Below are 22,631 nucleotides of genomic sequence, written 5' to 3' on the forward strand. Positions count from 1 at the left end.
GTGTGGCCAAGAGGTGATCATGGGATACCAGATCAAAAGCTTTTTTGAAGTCAAGATATATGACATCAATCTCTTCTCCCTTGTCCAGGTCACCTGGTCATAGAAGGAAATGAGATTGGTCAAACAAGACCTAGGAGGCAGAAGGTCAGGGCTAATGGGGCTTTACCCCCCCCAAATGCAGGGCAGCAGGTAGGGCCAAAGGGCAACCCAGCCACAGGCTATGGGTAACAGCAGCATGGTGGGGGGGCAGAGGGACAGACACGCTGGCAGTATCACAGCCCTGTGTGTGGATCACTGCCCAGCACTGGCAGGCAAGTATCAGTCTACTCTGAGAAGGGGAATGAGTTGGGGGGTCAGATCAAGGCCCCCCACTTTGAGCGAGTGGGCCAGAGGCAAAAGCAAATGGGGCCCTGGCCAGGCTGGGTTGTGGGACACTTGGAGCCTGGGTAGCTCATCCAGGGGCACAGGGGGCTCCCACTGCTATGCGCACCCTGGGGGAGGCCTGGGGAGTACATGCCCCTTCCTCCCATCTGTGCACAGGGCAGAGGTGGGCTGCTGCTGCATGCTGGGCTCTGTGCTCTGCTGCTGCTGCCTCCAGAGTCGCACAACACCATGTGCCTGCTGCTGCTGGGCTACATTGTGTCCACTGCCCACCCAACTACAGGAAGCACATGGCATTGTATGGCTTTGGAGGCAGCAAGGTGCAAAGCCCAGCACAGCACCAGCCTGCCTTCACCCCACACATAGATTGGGGGGGCACATACCACCCCCAGGCCTCCCCCGGTGTTCCCACAATGACACCTCACCCCCCATGCCCCTGGACCAGCTGCCCAGGCTCCGACCCTCCCACAACACACCATGGGGCTTCTTTCACCCCAGCCCCTACCTCTGCCCCAACTCCCTCCCTCAGCGCAGGGGCCGAGTTGCTCCTCCATGGCCCTTCCCTCTCCCCCCACAGACTTATCTGCTGGGGGGGGGTGCATGCACACGCTTAGCCCCCCACCCCGCAAATAATTTTTCCTCTCTTTTTCTATTTTACTGAATCATGTGTCTACAACATTTATATTGTAACATTGCGTATTTCGTATCTTTGATATTGTTATAATTGTTATTCACTAACCACCAAGATCAATTATTTTTTTGGTACGGCTCTTTAACCAAAATTAGGGTACTATGTAGGACCAGCAAGAAAGTCCAATTTATCATATATCATAAATAATAATCATATAAAAACAGCATCTTAGCTTTTTGGTAGCATTCATTTTGTGATTTAAATGACTCTAGCTATCTTGGGGTGGAAGAGCACTTTTATTTTGAAAAGGGACAACAGGCTGTAAAAGCTTTGATGCTTCCATTACTCCCTGATCAAAAAAAGTTATACTATGCTGTTACACTACAACACTCAAATGTACTTTTCATTTTTAGAATGGTACTGAAAATCTATTTTACCTTGCCTACTACTCAGAAAGAATTAGTAAGCAATTATGGAGGTGGGATAGAAGAAAAAAGGGGGAAAAAGGAATGTCTTTTCCTTTTTTCTATTAGCTGATCAATTTGGCTGTTTCATGTCTGAAAAGGCAAAACTGTTAGGTGTTCAGAAGGGAAATGTGAATGTTTTCCCAAAGGCATTATTAAAAATTAATAATCATTACACTGGTGCCTTGTTTACCTGACCCTGTGTAAATTTAGCAGCCTTGTAATTAGACCCATATTTTGCACATTTGTATATTTCCATGCATAGATTTGACTCATTCATTCATCCATTAAAATTTGCTTGACAGATGTAGATGGATAATCAGGGTACAATTTGTATTTACTGGATTATAGAAAATTGCCCAAACTGTTAAGTTCAAGGAAAGCACATTCTTGTCTTTCTCTTGTGACTGATGTAAAAGCAATTACATATTAGTAGATGGCCCCAAGGCTCTCTGAAGAAGTAGCAGAGCTTTTACAATTTGGTGTCTTTAGCAATATTTTGTCGAAAATGGTGAGTAGGCTTTAAAGAATGTAAGAAAAACAAAAAGTACCAAGTATATCTCACCTAGGCAACACAATACAGTGAAATTCCACAGCAAAAAGTAATTTCCCATAATAGTTACACGCTGTATTTACCGCTAACTTTATTAAGAAAAAGACATCTATCAATTTCTCTTATGCAGGACTTCAGGTGTCAAACTATGACAAGACAGGAAGGGTTCTCTCACTTTTTAGCTATAGTTATCTTGAGCAGGATGCTACTGTTTCCTGATCAGATAAAATTCTTAAAAACTGAAAAATTTTAGAAGACAACATTAGCGTTTCAATCTTAGGGATAATACTGTTAATATCAAATGGCACTCTCTTTCAGACAACAATCTTAACTACCAGATTATGCTATATAAACAGGTATAATTTTGCTTTCAGTAAAAAGGATTTTTGGAGGCAACAGTTAGCCATAGTTATAGGAAGAGCTGGATCAATCAAAAAAGAAAAGTTGAAGCCTGGATAGAAGCAATATCAGACTTAAGTGATTTAATAAGTTAGACCAGTCTAGCAAAGTTCTGTACTAGATTCCCTCCCAACTCAGGTTAGGTCACGGTTCATTAGCATCCCAGGAGGCTTTGTGGCCCGCCGGTCCCCCCCCCCACACAGACACGCCATGACTGTGCTTAGCTGATCCAGCCAAGCACCTAACTGGCCCTACCCTTAGGCTGTCACAAAGTTGAGGCAGCAAAACCTTTGTCCCCAGCCCTGACTTCTCTGCCTACCCTGTCAGTCAGGCTAGGCAGCAGGAGGAGTTGGGAATGGGACAGGACAGGACAGAGGAACAGAGGCTCCTGCTGCACAATCCAGCTGCGCTCCCCAGTCTCTCCAACCAGCACAGTCAGAAGCCAGGGCTCAAATACCCACATGTATTTCAGTAGCAAAGAATCAAAAGAATGACTGCATAATGAATGCAGCTATCATTAAATGTATGAGATATATAGGGTTAAGAATCAGTTAAATAGCTACAGAACTGTGAAAACAGTGTTTAGACACTATGGTGGTGGGTGTCTAAATTTGAATGTTTCTCTCCAAGCATGTGTTTGTTTAGGCTTTGATTCTGCATCAAAGACTAAGCCTGGGATTACAGATTTCCCCTCCTCAGAAATAAGGTGGGGCAGGGAGGCACAACAGGAGGATGGTCTGTTTCTGCACTTTAAGTATCAATAACATTAAATAACATTAAGTAAATGGGTAATCTTCTCACATACTAATGTGAGCCATTTAGCTCAGTTGTTTAAAGGGGGAGTGTCTACATGGGACATTTATTGTGGAGTAGACTAATTAGCTCCACGGTAAACACTGAGCATCTACCTATGCACCCCTTTTAGGTTGGAATAAACTAATTAACTCTGCAGCAGGATAGTATTTGTAAATGTGTAGATCCTGCCCCGGCTGGCTGGGGCCTGAGGGTGGTTCAGTGCAGGGGCAGCCTGCTGGCTACTACACACTAAAGCACACTCATGCCCCACCAGCCCCCCTGAAGCACACTGAGCTGTAGGGAAGCAGCCTCAAGTTGGCAGGCTGAACCCAACAGCCTCCTGCCAGCCAGGCTGCTCCAACCCAGCTCAATGCATGGCAGTCCTAGGCATATGTTCGAGCCCACCCAGGAGCAATGAACTTCAGGATGTATTGTCCAACAGTTTATTGCTTCACATTAACTGCATGTGTTGATGTACCCAGTGGGTGAACCAACTTCGGTCTCTGGTTAGACGAGACGTTTTTTTCTGGTCCCTTCCTGCCTTACTTCTCTATGATAACAAAAAAACCTGTATTTCATTTTGTTAAAATAAACAGTCTTTTACAGTATATAGATTTTTGGTTTAATTATTCTAATATAATTAAAGGCTAGTTTGTAAGTGTGAGGTGTGTTCTAAAGCACTTGACAAATATTAACAGAAGTTTCACACCTTAAAAGAACCCATCATATGACTTTGTCTCATATGGGTGGAGGTGACAGGCAAGATAAAAGTTTTCCCCAGAGCACTTCAGCTAACAACTGGCTGCTGGGGGAAGGGGGGCAAATTGGCCAATTAGGAGTGGCCTGGCTGCTGAGAGTGCCACCTGCCCACCAGCACCCACGAGTGCCACCAGTTGACCAGTGCAGGCAGCCTGCATGACATCGCCACCACGCAGGGGCAAATGTGTGTTCTGTTCGCTCTTGACCAAACCTAGGGAGCTTAGAGTTAAGCAGGAAACTTAGATGACTCCCACCCCAAGTTTTTTGAATATCTGTATTTAGCCAAGATGTCAAAGCATATCTAGCAGATAAATATGCCACTGAGTTTTCATTTACCTCTGTAATGCAATGGAACCTTGGTGCAGTTTCTATGATAGGCTACTGAAAGAAAGGTTTGATTTTGCCACAAGTTAAAGTTTAGCTCCACTGATTATGGGCTAGAGTCAAATTATATCAATCTGTTTTGGGACCACTATTTGGACCATCTTCAAAGCAAATGCAATTTCTGACAGAAACTGAAAGTGAAAACTCAATAACTTTATAAAACCAGTTAGTATTTTTACTACTTCCTCTCTTTTATGGTCAGTGTCCAAAAATCTATTTGGAGAATAATGAGAAGGGCCCAGATCTTTCTGGAACCAGTTATCTCTGACCAAACAGGCTACTTTAGGAGGATGTCAATACTTGCAGCAATGACTGTACAGAAGAAATGGGACCAAGTTTTTCCTTATCCAGTTGGTTTTAACACAGACCTTTTCCACACTCTTTACATGTAGCATATACAATGCTCTTTCAGTTGGGTGCTAAGCCTTTGAAAAAGCAATCTTCTGATCCATGAAATTTGGAGGGCATGAGCCAGGTATTTTAGGCACAGTCCCAAGTCCAGGGAGTGGGATATCAAGACCAGTGGGACCAAACTAAATTTCAGTTTGCATTTGAATGTGTTGGTCTTACAGTATCATCTAAGATGGATCATCACCCTCTTCTTTTTCATATTTAGGAAGTAATTGTTAGTGATAATTCCTGCTTAGTCCAGACAACCTCTTCTACTGCCTCTTATGAAGAGCTACCAAGCTACCTCTTACTACAGAATGACCTTACAAGAAGAGTCCATGAAGGGACTTGACAAGAAACAGGAATTGAAGGATCACATGTGCCCGAGATGAGCCGAGGTGGCTCCTGACAGGAAATGTTACTGGGAGATCCTTGGGAATCAGTTTGAGCCTCTTAACACGCCAGTCAAAACCCATGGTGTTTATGTGCCAATGTGGGATGTCAAGGTAGTCAGAACTTCCATAATCAAGGCAATTTTTTTTAGGGTGGTTGTAACGATCTAGAAAGAGGATTGTGGGGCTGAACTTCTCAATGCAAAAGTTTATTGACTACTGCACTGTATTTTCATTTAGGTGTCAGGCTTTATACACAAAAGTAGCAGAGTTGTCCTCAAATGGTGTTCTGGCACTGGACAACTCCACTCCTTCTAAAAGATAGGTCCTTCACTTTGGTCTCTGTAATGGACCAGGTCATAGGTAGTCTTGCCTAATGGCTTTGCTGAGGGAAGGCAGGGATCGGGGACTAGGTCAGTGTTCAGGAGCCAAATTAACACATCCAAAAGAGAAATCCAGGGACAGAGTCCACAACACAGGCCAGGGTGTTGAGTTTCCAAGTCCAGATGCTAAATTACAAGTCCAAGGTACCAAGTCTGAGACCAGAGACAACCAGAGTCAGGAAACAGAAACAGATCCACAGGAGTCCAGGACCAGAGGCAAAGCCAGGGTTAGGAACAAGGAAAACCATAGAAACAAGGACCAGGAAGCTTGCCAAGGCAGATCAGGGTCAGAACTGTTGGTTGGCCTGCAAGCTGCTGTCACACTAAATGGGGACTGAGCTCCCAGCAGCCAATCAGGAAGCCAGACAGTTAACTAGCTGGGGCAGAGTTTTTCAGCTAGAGACACAGGGCAGGTATAGCTGCCTAGACAGTTAGCCCAGGCTGGGCTGGTTGCTAGGGTTCCCGACAGGTCTGTACTTTTTCAAAGGAAGCATTATGAATATTGCCATCCACCATTAACCAGCAAGCCATGTCCACAACATCTAGGGTGGCTTGCAAACTGTTTTTCTTTTTGCCATGCTTTGTCTTTTTGCTGTTAAGAAAGAAAACACCCCTCTCTCCTGTAATGGTGCCTGGTTTTTGAAGAAAGCAAGCTTCTTAGAGACTCTACCTCTGGAGTACAGCCAGATATTCTGGCGACTCCAGAGTGCAAATTCATGGAGGAGTATGATTTATGACCAAACTAATTTAGCTGCTGTGGCTTGGATTAGTGTGTTTCTTTTGTGAGATTTCTCATTAGCTGTTGTCACAACTAGAAACATTGAAACAGAATGGCTTTGTAAGTACTTTGCTCTTTTGGATGAGAACTATTGATTCTCTTGCACCCTCCATAAGATGGAAGCTGGCTACGACCAGCTCCATAAATGTCTTGTTCAAAGGCCCTAATACTAACCTGGCCCCACTGTCTAGAAGTCAACAGTAGACATTTTCTATTCTTGACGCATGCCATGCTTTCTTGCACACAGCATACCCCAGCATATAATACACACCTTATTTTTGAAAGATAGAATGAAGAAGAAAGATTTTTCCAGTCATGGCTGCAGAAAGCAGCTAATCTTCAGCCAAATCACCTTCCATTTCCTGTTTACCTAGAGCTTAACTGTTGCTGAAGGCTGGCCTCCCTGGCTAGATACATGATTTTAAAAAGAACTAAAGAGTCTCCAAGGTTGTGAAATAGGAGGAGAGACCAGGAGCAGCTAGCAGGTGGCAAAATTGCCCTAAGAAATGTTATTAGCAGAACATCAAGAATAATAATACAACAGATGTTGTGCTGTGGAGCAGGAATCAAAACAGTGTGCTTCTTTCCAAGACAGAAAATCAGCTTCTCTGCTTGATACGCGTGCCCCAATTTTGGAGGGGCTTATATTTTAAGGAAAGGTGTGAGATATATGCAAGAAAATATGGTATTTCATTTCACCATCCAAGGAGACTTTCCATTCTAGAAAAGCTGGTGTCCAGTCAGGTCAGGACTTTCCCATCTTTCTTGATAAGGAAAGATCCAATTATTCGAGACATCAAATTACTATTGTTTTCTTTGGCATGGCTTGCTGGAGATGTAAAATATCTGTAATAAGTGAAATTCTTTTATATGTCATTGTACCCATGGCAATTACGCGGATTACATGGGTTTCCCTACACAATAGATCAGAAGCCACAGATGCTGCAGATTAACATGAAAAGATGACACTTGGGTCTATGATACCTCAAACACTTGAATGAGGAACCTCCTGAGCCCATCTTATTGGAGGATTTTCCACTCTTATTAGAGGATTTTCTGGGAGGAGATCTGGAAACCTTTTACAATGCTTACTGTGTCCCCAAATGTCCAACATACAGAAAAGATATACTGCATCACTTTCTGAAAGCAACAATGTTCCGATAATGCTCTCTTCTAAAAAAAAAAAAGAAGATGCGATTTCACAGCTAGGCTACTACAATTAATGGTAGCCTGAGAGCATCCTCTAGGTACAAAAAAGGTAAATTTCTTTGACAGCAGAAAGATTTCTGTACTGGAGTAGAACTGAAATCTACCAATACATTTCTGCCAGGTCTACCACAATTGGATTATTTCCTGCAAACACTACAGTGATAATGAAAGTAGGATCTATTTTGAATTTCATCTATTTCATTGATCCCTTCAATTTCTTTATGGGTGACCTAAACCCTTCCTGATCCGTTTTTTCTTAAGAAACTCAATAAAATGTAAGAACTTTACTACTGAAAAGGCAGTGCCTAAAGGCTCATAAGCTCTAGCTGGTGCTTGATTGCTTCCAGATGGTTTTGATGATTCTTACCAACTCTCAAAATTACAGATGGAATGAAGAAAAGCTGTGTGTGGAGATCCAAGCTTCTCTAGTATATTCTCTTTGTACTGATTTATCTAAAGTCAAAATGAATTAGGCTTTTGCAGTCATACTCACTAGACTGAAATGAAAATTAGGTCAACTGGCTTGCCCTGTGTTCCAGATTTACATCTTGCTCTAGAAAAAAATGGGCCTTTTTCACATAAATCTGAAATGGGTATAATGTTAGAAAAAAATGACTTTCTTCCCTAGTAGATGGGCCTGTAGAGGCTTTCCTAGACAAGAAACAAATATTTCAGCTTTTCTATTTTTTTTAATTACAATCTTACAATCTTATTCTGCTTCTCCATAAATAATTGTTCACTGGTTAGAGCTTCATTTTGAGTGACAAAGAAATGGATTGAACTGCCCTAGTTTTTCACCTTATGGAATGAGCTGAGTAGAACATGGACTGCAGGGAATTCTGGGATCACTGCTGACACATTCTTAGCAGGCAATAATGGTTTGGTTTGGCATTTTCTGGGAGCTGAAAGGGATGGATCTGAACATTTTCCTTGCTGCAGTTTTTCCAAGAACATATCTTATGGTGAGGTCATGCTGATGTAGAAGAAGGTTTTCAAATAAACCATTCAGAATCTGGACCGTTTCCCATGGAACTGCATCAGTTACAAGTTAGAAGAAATAATACTGTAAAATTCCCAATGTGCTCCAACTACGAAGAGCTCATTTCAAAAGCCATCTCAACCTTCAGCTTACTCCACTTGTTTCACTCCATTAAGACTGGGGAGAGGAACAATGGGGAAAAGTTCAGCAAATGCCTTCACCACTTGAACAGCAAAACCCAGGACACAACCCTTCAGAGAGATAAGACTGTAATGCATGTGTAACAGGGGGAAAGGTAGCGTGTAAAAGGTAGGATGCTGCCCACAACACAGTTAAAAGCCAGCGTGTAGTGCTGGCAACTAAGTAGTTGTATTTGATAATCTTTTCATCGCTAGGGATAAGATGTACAACCAAAAATCCTTCCTGCAGTTTATAGGTAGTAATCAGAGTATGTCATGTGGTGCCTCCTAGTTTTCCTGAAGGTTATAGGGCATCAGTTGACTTAAATCAGAGAAAAACTGATTAGGCACTATCTATTAAATGTTTTATAAAAGAAGCCACAAAACGGTTTAAAAAAATGGGACGTTCTAGTCTACAATAGAATGTAATGTAACCTATTTTACTTGCTCTTCTTTGTGTTTTTTAAAATCAATTTTGGCCCCTTTGTAGTACATACAAATGTTGCTCTGGATCTTAAATTGAGAATTTATCTTAAATGGAAACAAACAACTTCGCTAAAAATTAGACATTTATGACTTGCAAATTACAGATACTAATTATTTTCAGTATATACAATTATGATATTCTCAAGAGGTATTAATTTTGGGACAGATGTGCTTTCATCATGTAATTTGGAAATTAAGTTACACTCTCACGTATGGGAACTCAGAAGGCTGAATTTGCGTAGAGGATAGAACTGATAGAGAGGAATTTTGTCTTACTTGATAATTTCTCTCTCTCTCTCTCTCTCTGATGAGTATGGCCAGCAATCCTCACAGCTGGGTTGCCTTGCACTCAGAGAAACGGAGGCTGACTGCAGAGTTGATGAGGAAACACTTCCACTTGACTCCACCTCCTATCTTGTGCTTTCAGATAACTCTTCCAAAGCCAAGAACTTTTCAAAATATAGCAATTAAAATAATAAAAAATAACTAATGACTGTTCTCAAAGTAACATCTCTTGCCTACTCAGCTAAAACAGGAAAACACTAACAAATAAAAAATTATGAAAAATGTTAAATGTACATATCTGAACAAGGGCATTCCTATTAAATTTTCCATCAAAACAAAGCCAATTATAACAAAATTTCTCCCACTGACAAGTGTATATCTACTGGTTCTTGCAGCAGGGGTGTGGTTGTGACAAGTTGGACAAGGAGGGAAGAAAAAAAGGGATGCTTAATTAAATAGGTGATGGAACAAGATTTTGTTGCTTCTTTGTTGATAGTTTACTCCTCCCTCTGAGGCTTTAAGGACCATTCTGCCAAAGAAACAACTAAAGAATGAAAGGCTATTTCATAAAGCTGGATTCAGGAAGAAGAGTCAATCAAGATACTTTTCAAAATCTCTACTTGATCCATTGTTCTTTCCCACCCAATAAGGTCACTGTTGACTGAATGTGTTAAATGGACAAATGTATGCAAGAATTCAATATTCCTTGATTTTTAGTTCTGAAAATGTTCTATTGAGAACACTATTACATAAAATTATCCTTTTGTTAAAATATTTGGGGTGAAAAGTAGCCAAGGTTTTCCAATCCTGTTTAAAAAAGCTGGGATGCTTTGAATTAGAGCTGAGGAAAAGCAAAATGATGTCTTCTATATAACCACAGATTCTTTCCATGAACAAAGAATTTTTTTTTGTGTAGCACACCCTTTACCAATATTGATAGTGAATTTATGGTATAGTCCTTGTAAATGGTTTTCTTAGGAAAATAAGGTTCTTTAAGGCACCACACATTTTCAAAATTTGATTTAAACTCCATATAGGAAATCTGTACATTTCAACAGTGAGGCTGCCTAGGTCATGTGGTGATTCAAAAAAGTGCAAGATAAAAATAAAAGTCATCAAGTAGCAACAGGTGAAGAACAGCAATAGATTCAAGACTATGCCACTCATGCATACTTAGTAAAATAAAGCTAACATTAAATTAGATCCAATAAAATGCAAGCTACATTAAAACTTGTACTGATTTATTCTCTGGGCCTTAAACTGGGTTTTTTTTTATACTGCCTGCCCCTGAGGAGTACAATAATAAATTAAAATGGGAGGAAACATTCACTCAAATGCATAACATGCTTCATTAGCGCAGATAAAAATTTGGATAAATGGAGTTTTTGGCATTCCAGGTAAGAACTTGAATCAAACTTCAGTCCTTGTATTGATCTGTTGGGGCCCCAGTCCTTTCATGCTCTATTAACATCCTGTTTAAGTAATGATTTTTTTAACAGCCCGATGGAGATGGGGGATAGAGAAGGTGACCTTTGATAATAAAGATTCTGGAGTCTTCAACACCAGCTTGTCATTGTGGAATACCCAAAGATGTTCCTGCAGAGAGGTAAAGTTGCCAGTTCTGACTCAACTTTCACACATAACCAAGAAGTACATTTTAGTGCATGGTGAAAATGGTGTAGTCAGTGCAACAACTCAGAAAGACAGATGGGTCAGCTTGTTCCACACATCACTTATGTCCCATTAGAAAAATGCAGTCTGAAGGCGATTCAAGGCAGTCCGACTGCTCTTAATATTTGAGAATTCTTTCCCAAGGAACACCAAGATCCGAGGTATAAAATGCTATTCTTGGCTGATGTCTGGCACATGTAGATTCAAAACTACAAGCATCTCAGATTACTCTTAAGAAAAAAATCTATATACAAAGCCTGTATTTTGGGTCTAAGAACAGACATAAACATCAGTTCTCTCCCTAAATACTTGAAGCAAGGTAGCCCCTCTTAAAGTCTAATCTATGTATATCCAACAAAGAACATTGCCACTTTCCAGAACAAGGAAACTTTGTAGCATTTCTTATTGATTCTAATCCCAATTTCAAAGTAAAAACACAAGAAAACAAATGTAAAAGTTCTTTCATGACAGACCCACTTTGTTAAATCTATCAAGGTCATCACCATCCTCAGCTTCTATAGATGCTTAAGGGGAATATCAGGACAATTTCTGTGCAACTTTCTTTAGGCAGGAATACACTCAAAGGACACTTCTTTTTATTTCAGAGAATCCAAACCTGTATCAGTTTTGTCCTGTTTTTCCTAAGTGTAAACAAATATGAAAGAGAGACGTTCCACAACTACTTACACTTGCTCATCTTTTCACATGATCAGCCATTTATCAGAATAGCTCATAGAATAGAGAGACCACATTGCCTGAGAGCTATAATCACGAGTAGGAAGAACTCGATGAACATAATCAATAATGTGAAAAGTAGAGTTCTACTGTGGTATATAGTTCAGTAGAACAACAGCATTAAAACATGAGAAAGGAACCTCACAATACTGGCCAAGTTGAAAGAAGTTCATATAAATCTATAGCTATAAAACTTCTAGAATCAATACTAGTGCTCACTTTCAAAAGACAGGCTTCCATGAGCCTGTGGAGGTATTTCAGGTTGCACACAGCTTTGAATTACTGGGTCATTTCAGAACTTGAGAACATTAACCAGTGGGGTTGCCTATGCGGCATCAATAGACAAGTTTGTGAATTGCTTGCTCCATGATGGTTATCTTTTCTAGACCCCTTTCCATTAGCGATGGTAAAAAGGAGAGAGAAAAAGTTTTTGGTAAAAATTGTTCTACAGCCTTTGGAATCTGTTTTGGGAACTCAGTCAAGCTAAGTATAATGTTTTCTCAGGAGATGAGCAATATCCTCTGAGTTATGCAATTGATGTGTTTCTCACTTCAGGGCTTGAACCCTGACCTCTACTTTAAGCAGTCTAAATGAAAACTGAGAGCAAGTCTAAAGTTAAATGGACAAAAGGAACCCCTTGATTTAGAAACATACTTTTTTCCCCTTTCATATTCTACGTAATTTTTGAGGACCTCTCTGAACCAAAGACCTTGCAGATGCTGAGGTCTCTCTGGATGTTGAAGCTGCTTCCCCACAGTTATATGTCAGTCATTTCATTAGAGAAGTATGTTGCTGGATTTTACACAAACCAACAAATTAAAAGTTGTGAGTATAATACATGTTTCAGATGCTAGCAAAAAAAGATGTTATATCACAGAGAACTGCTTAAAGGAAACAGGAGTTTGTATGACTATCTGTGGAAAAAAAAGGGAGAAAAATTCTGGTTCAAGACTGCTCTTAATCTGCTGGAAGAAAGAAGATGCTCCTGAAAGATGTTCCTGTATGCTTTGCAAGATGCTCCTGTATGTGTCCCCAAAGCATGGAAAAACAAAATTTATCTATAGTTTCCTTGTCTATTTGTTCTGTTTTTAAAGAGTATATATTACTTACCATCTTGGAAAAACAAAAAGCGAAAGATATGCTTAATACCTTTTCTGGATATCGTAGTAGGATCAGAGAACAGTAGCCTTACCAAATTAGAATCCTTAGGGTCAGTATTAATTTTATCTTCTTCAAACCCAAAGAACCAGGGGACAGTTGGATGAGCTGTTTTTAATTAGTTCGCTTCCTACTATGTACAGGCTTTCAAGAACTTTATGACAGAGATTTCTAGAAGCAGAATAGCCTAAAAGAGTAGAAGACCAAAATATTTATAGAATACTGGCTTCTTTCCCAAGTCCTAGTTAAACTAATTGAAAATCTTTGAATGAATCAATACCCAAGTGCATACTCTTACTGAATGATAATAAAATATAGGGACCAACACTTTTCTATCTGATGATAGCCGTAAGTATATGTTGTTTTTTTTATCAGTGACCAACTAACTTTACCATATTACAGTGAGTTGTCCATGCTTCACCAACTGAATGAGAGGTTTAGATTGCTGCCCTGTGCAGGAGCTGAGTGTTGGCTTTCTGTTACTAGAGTATGGCTTGTAGCAAATTAAGGATTATGGTAGCGAGTTTTTACATTCCTATACCTAGAGAGGAAACTATGGAGGTCAATTTTCCTGTTATGGCATCAAATTACTCATGCAAAACTATTCCGGGTGCTAGTAAACCTGAAAGATCATTATTACTTCTACTAGGAAAGCAGGGGAAGAAGAATATTTGTTGTGAAGATTTTTCAAAGATGAAGCAGAATAGCTCCTTGGAAATGTATCTTATTTTCATTATATCTACAGTCGGTGACAAAGACAACAGATGCACGCTATTTTCTAGCCAAGCTTCTCCCAGTCTGAATAACAGAAGTTATGAACACACCAGGCTCATTTCATTCAAGCACTGATAAAATAGAAACATCTTGAGCTTGACTACTAAAACCCAATGAGCAAAGTTTAACTCTATTGAAGAAGAGAGTGGTAAGCCTCTTGAAGGCATGTTTCTTGATGGCAATGAGCTACAGAAACAATGAACCAACTTTAACTAAAAGACACTGATGCCTGGCATGGATACCTGCAAATCATCCCAAAGAATTTCATTCTGTACTATACAGTGAGCATAAGTGAGGCTAGAGAAGACAGAAAACTGTTTGGGCTACAGTGCAATTACCATATGTTTATTGATCTTTATGTTCCCTCATTAAACCAAGACTGTCCTGTCTATCTTCTGGGTTCTGAGACAGAGTTCCAAATGAAACTTAGCTTTTAATCAAGAAGATGCTGGCAACACAAGAAAATATTTTGAGATGTTAGTCAGAAATTCTCTTTACATTCTTGGATTCTTTAAAAGCACAAGTGAAACTACATTAGGGTTTTCATTTTTTGTTTGTTTTTTAAAACATTTTCTTTTGCACTGCAACTGTTTTCAGTTCTGACTTGACTTGGAAACTTCCAGTGCTCATAAGTAATCATTTCACTTCACAAGATGAGATCAGTTATATAATTTCAAACTCCAGAAAATGCTCAAAAACCCATTTATACATTGTACATACCATATTTATCCAAAAGAAATCACTAGTCCTATTGGACAGCAATTTTTAACTACCATTAAATCATACTTCTTAAAATGATTCCTTAATTTCTTTCGTTTTCTTATGCATAAATTATCAAGTGTTAAAATATAGTGACTGTTGTTAAAATAGGAAAAGAATGCAACAAGGAAGAAAACCAGTATTAAAAAACCCCTAAAACTACAACAGATGGATTTTGGGAGTGCATGGTTGCAGAAGTCACCTTGTGCCTTACAATCATATTTTTACCTGCTCATGGGGTGTACACCTGTGGCTTGTTGGCAATACACTTGATTGCAGTGTAAGAGATTCCAGGTTCACAACCAGACTTGTTATATCTTTGTTCTGTTATGTGGATATGTCCTGCTATCCCAATGTTTACATGCTTTTTTTTAACCTCTTCTAATGCTATTTGTTGAAAAAGCTTTAACCTTTTTAAATGCACTTAATATCAATGCAAAAACAAGGATATATGCAATAACCAAAATAGCCATGTGTACAAAAAATTCATTCAAGAGAGCCTGAACTAGCGTCCCAACATGCTTTTATATTGTGACCTAATGTGCAAGCACTAGACCACCCCACCACAGGTAAGAAATGAGAAATTTTGAGGGCTATTGAACACTGAATTTTCACAGCAGAACAGTACAAAGTTATTTAGCAGTGTTCAATAGCCTTCAAACTCGCTTCTGTCTTTAGGTTACAGTAGTCCAGGGAGAAAAGGCTATAAAATAAAACACAACCCTGTTTCCCCCCCCCTCAAAATCCAGACTGACTTAAGATTTGCTAAAGGGCTTTTTCTTACATTTTATGTTAAGGCTTATTTACATTTTTATGCATTTGTATAAAAAAAATACATACACTGTAACAGGCTCTATCAGGTAATTGTGCATTAACAGCATGCATATCTAATTCTGTCTCAAAAGACAACACGCTGCTAGTGTGGCGCAAATGCACATTAAAAGAATGAGTAAAATAATACCATAATTATGTGACGATAGTTTTTCATCGAGAGTCTACTCAATGAAAGGTGAACTTTGATATCATATGCAAAGCAGACTTGTTTTTACACACATTTTTTGGATATATTTCTGGATATTAAATTAGTAATCCTGCTTTCTCTTACTAACCATCACAAGGAAGTATATGGAGTGCTAATCATGACTATTAGTTTCTGCAGTTTTCTTATGGATTGAAAGGTGTGTGAGGGTTTTTTTAAGTCAATCTAATAAGCTAACCCCTTATTCCCCCACCCCTTGAATTTCTTTTTAAAAAATGAATATTGAAGTGATAAATCTGTTACAATTTTCAGTATAACACCAGAAATCAAGCAATTCCCCTCTACCGTGTAAAAGTTGGGTGAGTTAACCCATTTATGGCTATGTATTTCAATCCTGGCCTCTGTCTAAAATGGATGTTTCATTGATGGCTGAGGGTAACACTTCAAAAATGAACTAGCTAAACAAACTTCCCAGCAGCACTTGACAGAACTACACCTATTCTTTCCCATTTCCAAAGCAGTACAGAATTAATTACCAGTTCTATGGATCTATTGTAAGTATAATAGACTAAAGAGCTATCACAGACACATTTATTGTAAAAGCACAATCCCAAGAGTGTCTAGTAGAGGGCCAAAACGATTAACACAAATGCTTTGTCAGATCAAAGATAAAACCTGCACCGCCCAATTGAGGAATGAATTAGAACAGTGGGTTATCTTTCAAATTAACCAGGGCAGTTAGTGAGGAAAATTTCATGAAAGTGTAATTCTTAGCCTTTGTGAATCCACACAGCAGGCATTCTGCCAGCTGACAAGATGATGAAATTTTCATGCTTAAAAAAGCCCTCTTCATTTCCCAATTTAGATTAGCTAGTGTTTCTCTCTCTCTTTTTCGTCTATTTGCTCTTCTGCTGCAGAATTTAAAAAACCAAGATCGATCTTTCAAAAGAATAATGAACCACTGAAAAGAAACCAAAATCTCTGGATGTCATCTTTAAAAATACTATATTTGCAGTTTCAAAAAAGTAAGGAAGATGATTAAGATTTGTATACATTAATATTATTAAGCAATTCATAACTGTTGGAAACATGATGAATATGTTATTTGTGCAGCTCATAAAAATTCATTTTTAAATGGAACAAGACTGGTCTCCTGAACAAAGGACAGTGTTTTACACAAAGGTGGATGTGTTTTTTAAAACAGAAGAAACTACAGCAGTCTTGCAAATTTTGATTTGCCCTCCTACATTATGCATCTTTTTATAAAAAAATTTTTAAAAAGACAAAAAAAGACAAACAAGTAAATTGGTAGCTATTTATGAGCACTGTCATAACGGTGGGCAAGTAGATTTTGTACCTAGTAAAGTCGAGTTTGATAAATTTAAGGCATTCTGATAGAATAAAGGGGAAAAAATGAATGGTCTTAACCCTTAAAACCTGATTCAAAGCACACTTAATAAACAGAAAAAGATTCTCACTCGTTTCAAAAGATTTTTGACCATGTTGTAAGAAATTATAAAACTTGGCACAGCTGCCTACCTAAAATGTAGCTAACTATATTTTTTGATTACAATAAAAGGCTCCTTTCCCACATGCTTATACTTCAGTAATATGTACAGTTTTACCCACAGACAAACAAAGCAATGTTTACCATACAAAACAAAATACAGAGATACAAATTAAACAATTTAATTTTCCTATTTTAAATGTATACACGTCCGTCTGAAGGGCAGTCTTTCCTATAGGGGTCTGCTATACATAGTATCAAAAAGATTAATCAAATGTTTTGCTCATACTGTTTCTTCTCCTCAACTACTCCCATGTGTGTTGTTGTAGTTTATAAGATTATGTATCTATTAGCCCAAAATCCATTTGAAAATTTTCAACTCCAGCTGTTCCACAACTAGTATAAGTACTAGGTGGAAGAGAACCAATGCTCATGGCACCTGCCTATCTGTTATTCCAATTCAATGAGAGTTCCTTTTTCAAGACTAAATAGATCATCTCATTCAGAAGTCAGATCTGAAAGTACAGTCATCCCCCTAAGTCCTAAAGATTTATCACGACACCTAGCATTCACATTCATATAACTCTTTTTAACCTCCAAAATACAGTCCAAATAATAAATAAATCTAACACCAAACTCATCTAACACCATATATACCTACCAGCAGACCTATCTATATTCAAAACACTCATTATTACATTGCTGTAACTTCCATTAGAGGGAGCCCAGTATGAACTTTTATTCAATCACCATTTGTATGGACCATGGAACACGATATTAAAAAAGGCAGAATATAATGAACCTTGCAATTAAGTTTTGTTGTTGTTTAAAATCAAATTGCAAGGTGTCATTGCTCATTACCTGATTGTATAATGATGGGGAACATGCCTATACTGAGATATTACCAACATGGACAGACAGAGTTACAATAGCTATTCTTTCTGCTTAACATGAGATCTGAAATCTGGATGTAATTTTACCCAATTAAAATACCTACCAACGTCTTCACCTTCTAAAGAAGTGACTAAATTTAACACTTTAAGGATCTATTGGGCTCCTTCTAAAAACAGGATCTTAAAATTCTTATTTACAAGTTCAGAAACTATCTGTTACTAGGAAACTTATCAGTGTATCAATACACAATATACAAATTTTTTAAACAATCCAAAAATGTAATATTACTTATCAATTATAACTAATATTAATATTTCTACTACTGTAATTTTCTGTAAACATGTTCTGTAATATTAAACAAAGTGAGATGTCAGTTTGCTAATGTAGTTATTCAAAGTTATATTGTTAAAGGCAGTCTCACTTTCTTCATTCAATTTTAGATACCAAGGGCCTTTTTTCAGAAATTAAGGGCATCTGAAATATCTATTTGCTTCCAGTGGAATATTGTGTGCTTACCAACTCTAAAAGCTAGGCCTGAAATTACATATCCAAAAAACTGAAGGACCTGGAAGTTTGAGGACACTTCCAAACATCTGAACTACAATGGCTATGTATAACTCTAAAAATGAAATATCTATTTTAAAATGTATTTGTATTTTGAGCACATTAAACATATTAAGTGTAGCAGAGAAGTATATTTTTTCCTAACCAGCAACCATTAAAAAAACCTTAACGTTTAAAAAAATACCAAATTCTCTTACCTTCGGTCCCATGATCTATTTAATATTCATATTACTACCAGAAAGAAAAATGGGACATACATACACACATATTTCACTGAATGTACAATCAAACATACTTCAATTTATATTAAGATGGCCTGCGAGCTATAAAAAATAAACTAGTTAGTTGCAGGACACTTGAATACTCTGATAATTAAAGTAGCTGTTTCCAGCTTCATAAACTGAACACAAGAACTAAGCAATATCTCCTTCAATCTGTCAGTGACCCCTTACTGAAATTCTGAAGTACTGAATTTCAACATTACACAGCCCTTCACACGCTATGGGACAGTGTGAAAACCATTGTGCTTGTAACGTGTTGGGTTTGAAAGCTAGACTGAAAGATGAATAACCGAAAGAGCAGTAATTTTTTTTCAACAATCCTTTAGAACATCCTTTGGACAAGGCCGGTTTTCTCGTATTAGTAGGCTGTTCATAATACAACATCTTGAAAAAATATCTGCTTTAAAGTTATTATTCAGCTCCCCACTTCATAGATTCCCACCCCTCGCCAAGTACAGTAATATATTTGAGTCAGTTCACTTTTTCTTAACATTTTAGAATATAAAAAACCCACTATGTTTGTAATATGGCTGACACCTAGTTTAAAATGCAAAACTTAAGATATTCTTATCTATCAGACATTTAGAGCAAAGAAGTTTATTATTACTATTTATGAGAAAAGGGTTTTTAAGTTAGAATTTAAGATTACTGATCAATTGTAATGAGAAGAAAAATCACCATATTAGTTATAGGGAAATGTATTTTTTCTTTTTCTTTCAGGTATTGTAAAGCACATTAAATAATGAGTAATTTCTGTCACAATATGAAAACTGAAAACCCATTAGAAACTTGCATTTAAAATTACGAAGAATAATTTCTGGATACTTACATTATAATATTTTTTTAGGTAACACCTAATATCCAAAAGTAATTTGTTGTTCATTTGTGTAACGTGGCAGAAAGGGAGCTCATTACATTCTTTCTTACTGCATTGTTGCAAGCTGGGTTCAAGAAACTGTCCCTGCCAAAAAAAATAAGGTTTAAAAACAAAATCCCAGGATACTAGGTACTTATGACAAGAAAATGCATATACAGTATACATAAAGACATGGACTTACAATACACAAACTATAAAAGTATACATATACACAACACAAATATACAAAATGTGCAAAAATACAATATATTTTAGAACCATAAATACCCTTGACGTGTGTTAGGTCCTCTCATTACATTTGGACACTCCCTCCTCTCCCTAAAGAATCATGTCCAACAAGACTCATAGACTTTTCACACTATCCTAAAATTAATGTCATCTGGAGAACTTACCAGATCACTTGCCTCAAGAGATTTTATTCAACTAGTGAATAAAATAAAGTAGTGAAATCTATGGCAAAAAATCAATCTCACTGAATGAGCCAGGCTTCTCATTTTATCAACTACACCAACATCCTGCCCATTCTAAGACTATTGATCAGTCTTAGAATGGCTGAAGATGTGCTTGCAAGAGTTTAAAACAATGCCATCTTTTTGTTTCAAGCTTATACTCATTAAAAGCAGAAATAATAAATAACCATTGTAGTTAAACACCATAGACTATATTGGATTGGTCTATCAGAATGTTCAAACATGTTTCTGTAATGGACTTTTTCTGATCCTAAGGGCCTGTGTATGCCTGAGGACAAGACTAAGGAGCATACCAATAACATATGGAATGTGTATTACATCCCAAAATAGATGTCATGTAGCAGTCTTAGTTCAGTGCTAGGTTCCCATGAATAAGACCGCTGAGCTCTGCTTAGTGGCATGCACCCAGTGCCACAGTAAGAACTTGTTTTAGGATGTAGCACACACCTGGTGGGCTTCAAGGTAGCACTCCTAATGGAGGCGGACTTTTGATGATGCAGACATGCCCTTGGAACTGACTATAGACAGCTGATGTTAAGCCAGTGAAATTTTCATGATCAATGAACTCCTCACATTATTATAACAGTTTGCGAGAGAGGTTTTTTCTGTTAAGACTTAAAGTCTATGCTTTTCTGATACATTCTAGCTGTATCCTCCACCCACAACACTAAGCAATTCCAGGTGGAAGAGATTTTAGAGCTTGACATCCGCTCTTCTACAGTTAGCCCATCTGCAAGTTGTCAAGCCTCTGTGCAATTAACTATCTTATTTACAGCTGTAATGAAGCAAAAGTCAAGGATTTACAAAGTATTGCTGATCTGTGTCTGTCTTTTCTTCTCACTTGCTTCCAGTAACTGCTTTGTTTTGATTCAAAAAAATGCAAAACATCTGCTGTTTGTCCAAATTAACTTAAAATAATTACTTTTAATTTAGATAAAAGATTTATTTGCTTTAATTTTCAAGGTTTCCATTATTCTGCAGCCTGCTAATTTGCCAATGACTAATACATGCATAACATCACAGTGGAGTTAAATACTTGGCTCTGTTTCAAGTTCTGATCCAAGGTCAGAGATACATTTTTTGGCAGAACTTCTTGACAGGAATGTACCCCTATGACTTTTTACGTCCAATATACAAAGACAGAAGGAAAGATAACAGAGAAAAACCTTTTGTCAAAAAGAAGGGAAGTGGGTTGTAAAAAGATAAACAGAGATTTTCAAAACCACTTTGTTCCAATTAATATGATTTAGGATTAAAAAAAAATGTCATTGCTACAGACAAACTTCATTAAATGGAGAATTGCAAGTTATTCAGGAGTTGAGATAAATACTAAAAATAAAAAAATGTGCTAACTACCACTTGTAAACCAAGGCAGATAGATTAATGAAGCCAAATGGTCTGACACATGCTGCCAGACTACAGTATTCCAGACTACAACGTATAAATGTAAAAGACTTGAGCACTGACATAACAATCTCTCATCCAAAATTATCAACAAGAGTGTCTTCCCCTGCTTCAAATTCTAATAAGCTATATTTGAAAAGCTCTCCCTTCCCTCCTCCTCTTTTTTTTTATCATGCAAAAACATTTTTCTTCCAAAGTGAAGTACAGAAATAAGAGATCAAAACTAACCGAACCATCAAAGACACTGTCATAAATGTTCTCTGTTCCACACTTTGGGCAGGGAAACTTGAATCTTTCACAATCCCTGTATTTCTCTTCATCAGTGAGCTGTGCTAAGCCACCAAGAAAAGCATCATTCTCTTCATCTTTATGATAATGATGATGGACTTTGAATTGGGAAGGATCCAGTCCTATTAATCAGAAATAAAAATTGCAAACAAAGACCAATGTGAACAATTCAGCTATGTTATTTTTTTTCCGGGTGGATTCAGCAGGAAGAAGAAAATGTAAATTCAGATAGTGAAAAATCTATATTCAGGAAAAGATTGCTAAAATATATATATACATACATTTTACAATTTTTAACCCAAGATGAAGTTTCATGTAAGATGAACAAAATCACTTATCTTTTTACACAAGATTGCTTTATAAATAAAACAAGCACACTGCATTATCTATCATGGGAGTATACAACAGAACATTTTGTTTCTGAGGAAACCACTCCTAGTGGATGGTTTTATTGTTATTTTCTTTTTAAGTTACATTGAAAATATTTCAATAAAATGTGCATCATTATTAAGAAACAGTCTTTAAATCAAAATGGTACCATTAAAACTGAAAACAGAGAATAAAAACCCCATTAAAGAAATGCGGGTGCACAGCTATTACCAACTCCTTCAAGTCCGTACACAACTGCCAACTCTGATTTCAATCCAGTGGTCGATTTCATTTTGGCTCAGTGGTTAACAGCATGTAGGTTTCAATCTAATGCAGTTGTTAAAATTCAGTAGTAGCATTTAAAAAGGTAGTACTGGAGACAAAACATTTTATATTTGGTTGCCAGAACACAAGCATTTAAACAAATAAAGTCCTAAAACTACTGATTTCATAA

At 37.7% G+C, this 22,631-nt stretch overlaps 1 protein-coding gene across 1 annotated transcript in view; it reads right to left on the reverse strand.

Moving 5' to 3' along the window:
- POLA1 (DNA polymerase alpha 1, catalytic subunit) overlaps nucleotides 1-22,631 on the reverse strand; it is a 296,489-nt gene that overhangs the window by 134,307 nt on the left and 139,551 nt on the right. Inside the window, exons 33-34 of the mRNA XM_019529154.1 lie at nucleotides 21,749-21,930; nucleotides 19,599-19,730 (exon numbers count right to left, since the gene is read on the reverse strand). Coding sequence (XP_019384699.1) covers nucleotides 19,599-19,730; nucleotides 21,749-21,930 — 314 coding nt within the window. The remainder of the gene's footprint in view (nucleotides 1-19,598; nucleotides 19,731-21,748; nucleotides 21,931-22,631) is intronic.

The sequence above is a fragment of the Crocodylus porosus genome, unplaced genomic scaffold (assembly GCF_001723895.1).
Source record: "Crocodylus porosus isolate Cpor-Errol unplaced genomic scaffold, CroPor_comp1, whole genome shotgun sequence".
Classification (NCBI taxonomy): Eukaryota; Metazoa; Chordata; order Crocodylia; family Crocodylidae; genus Crocodylus; species Crocodylus porosus.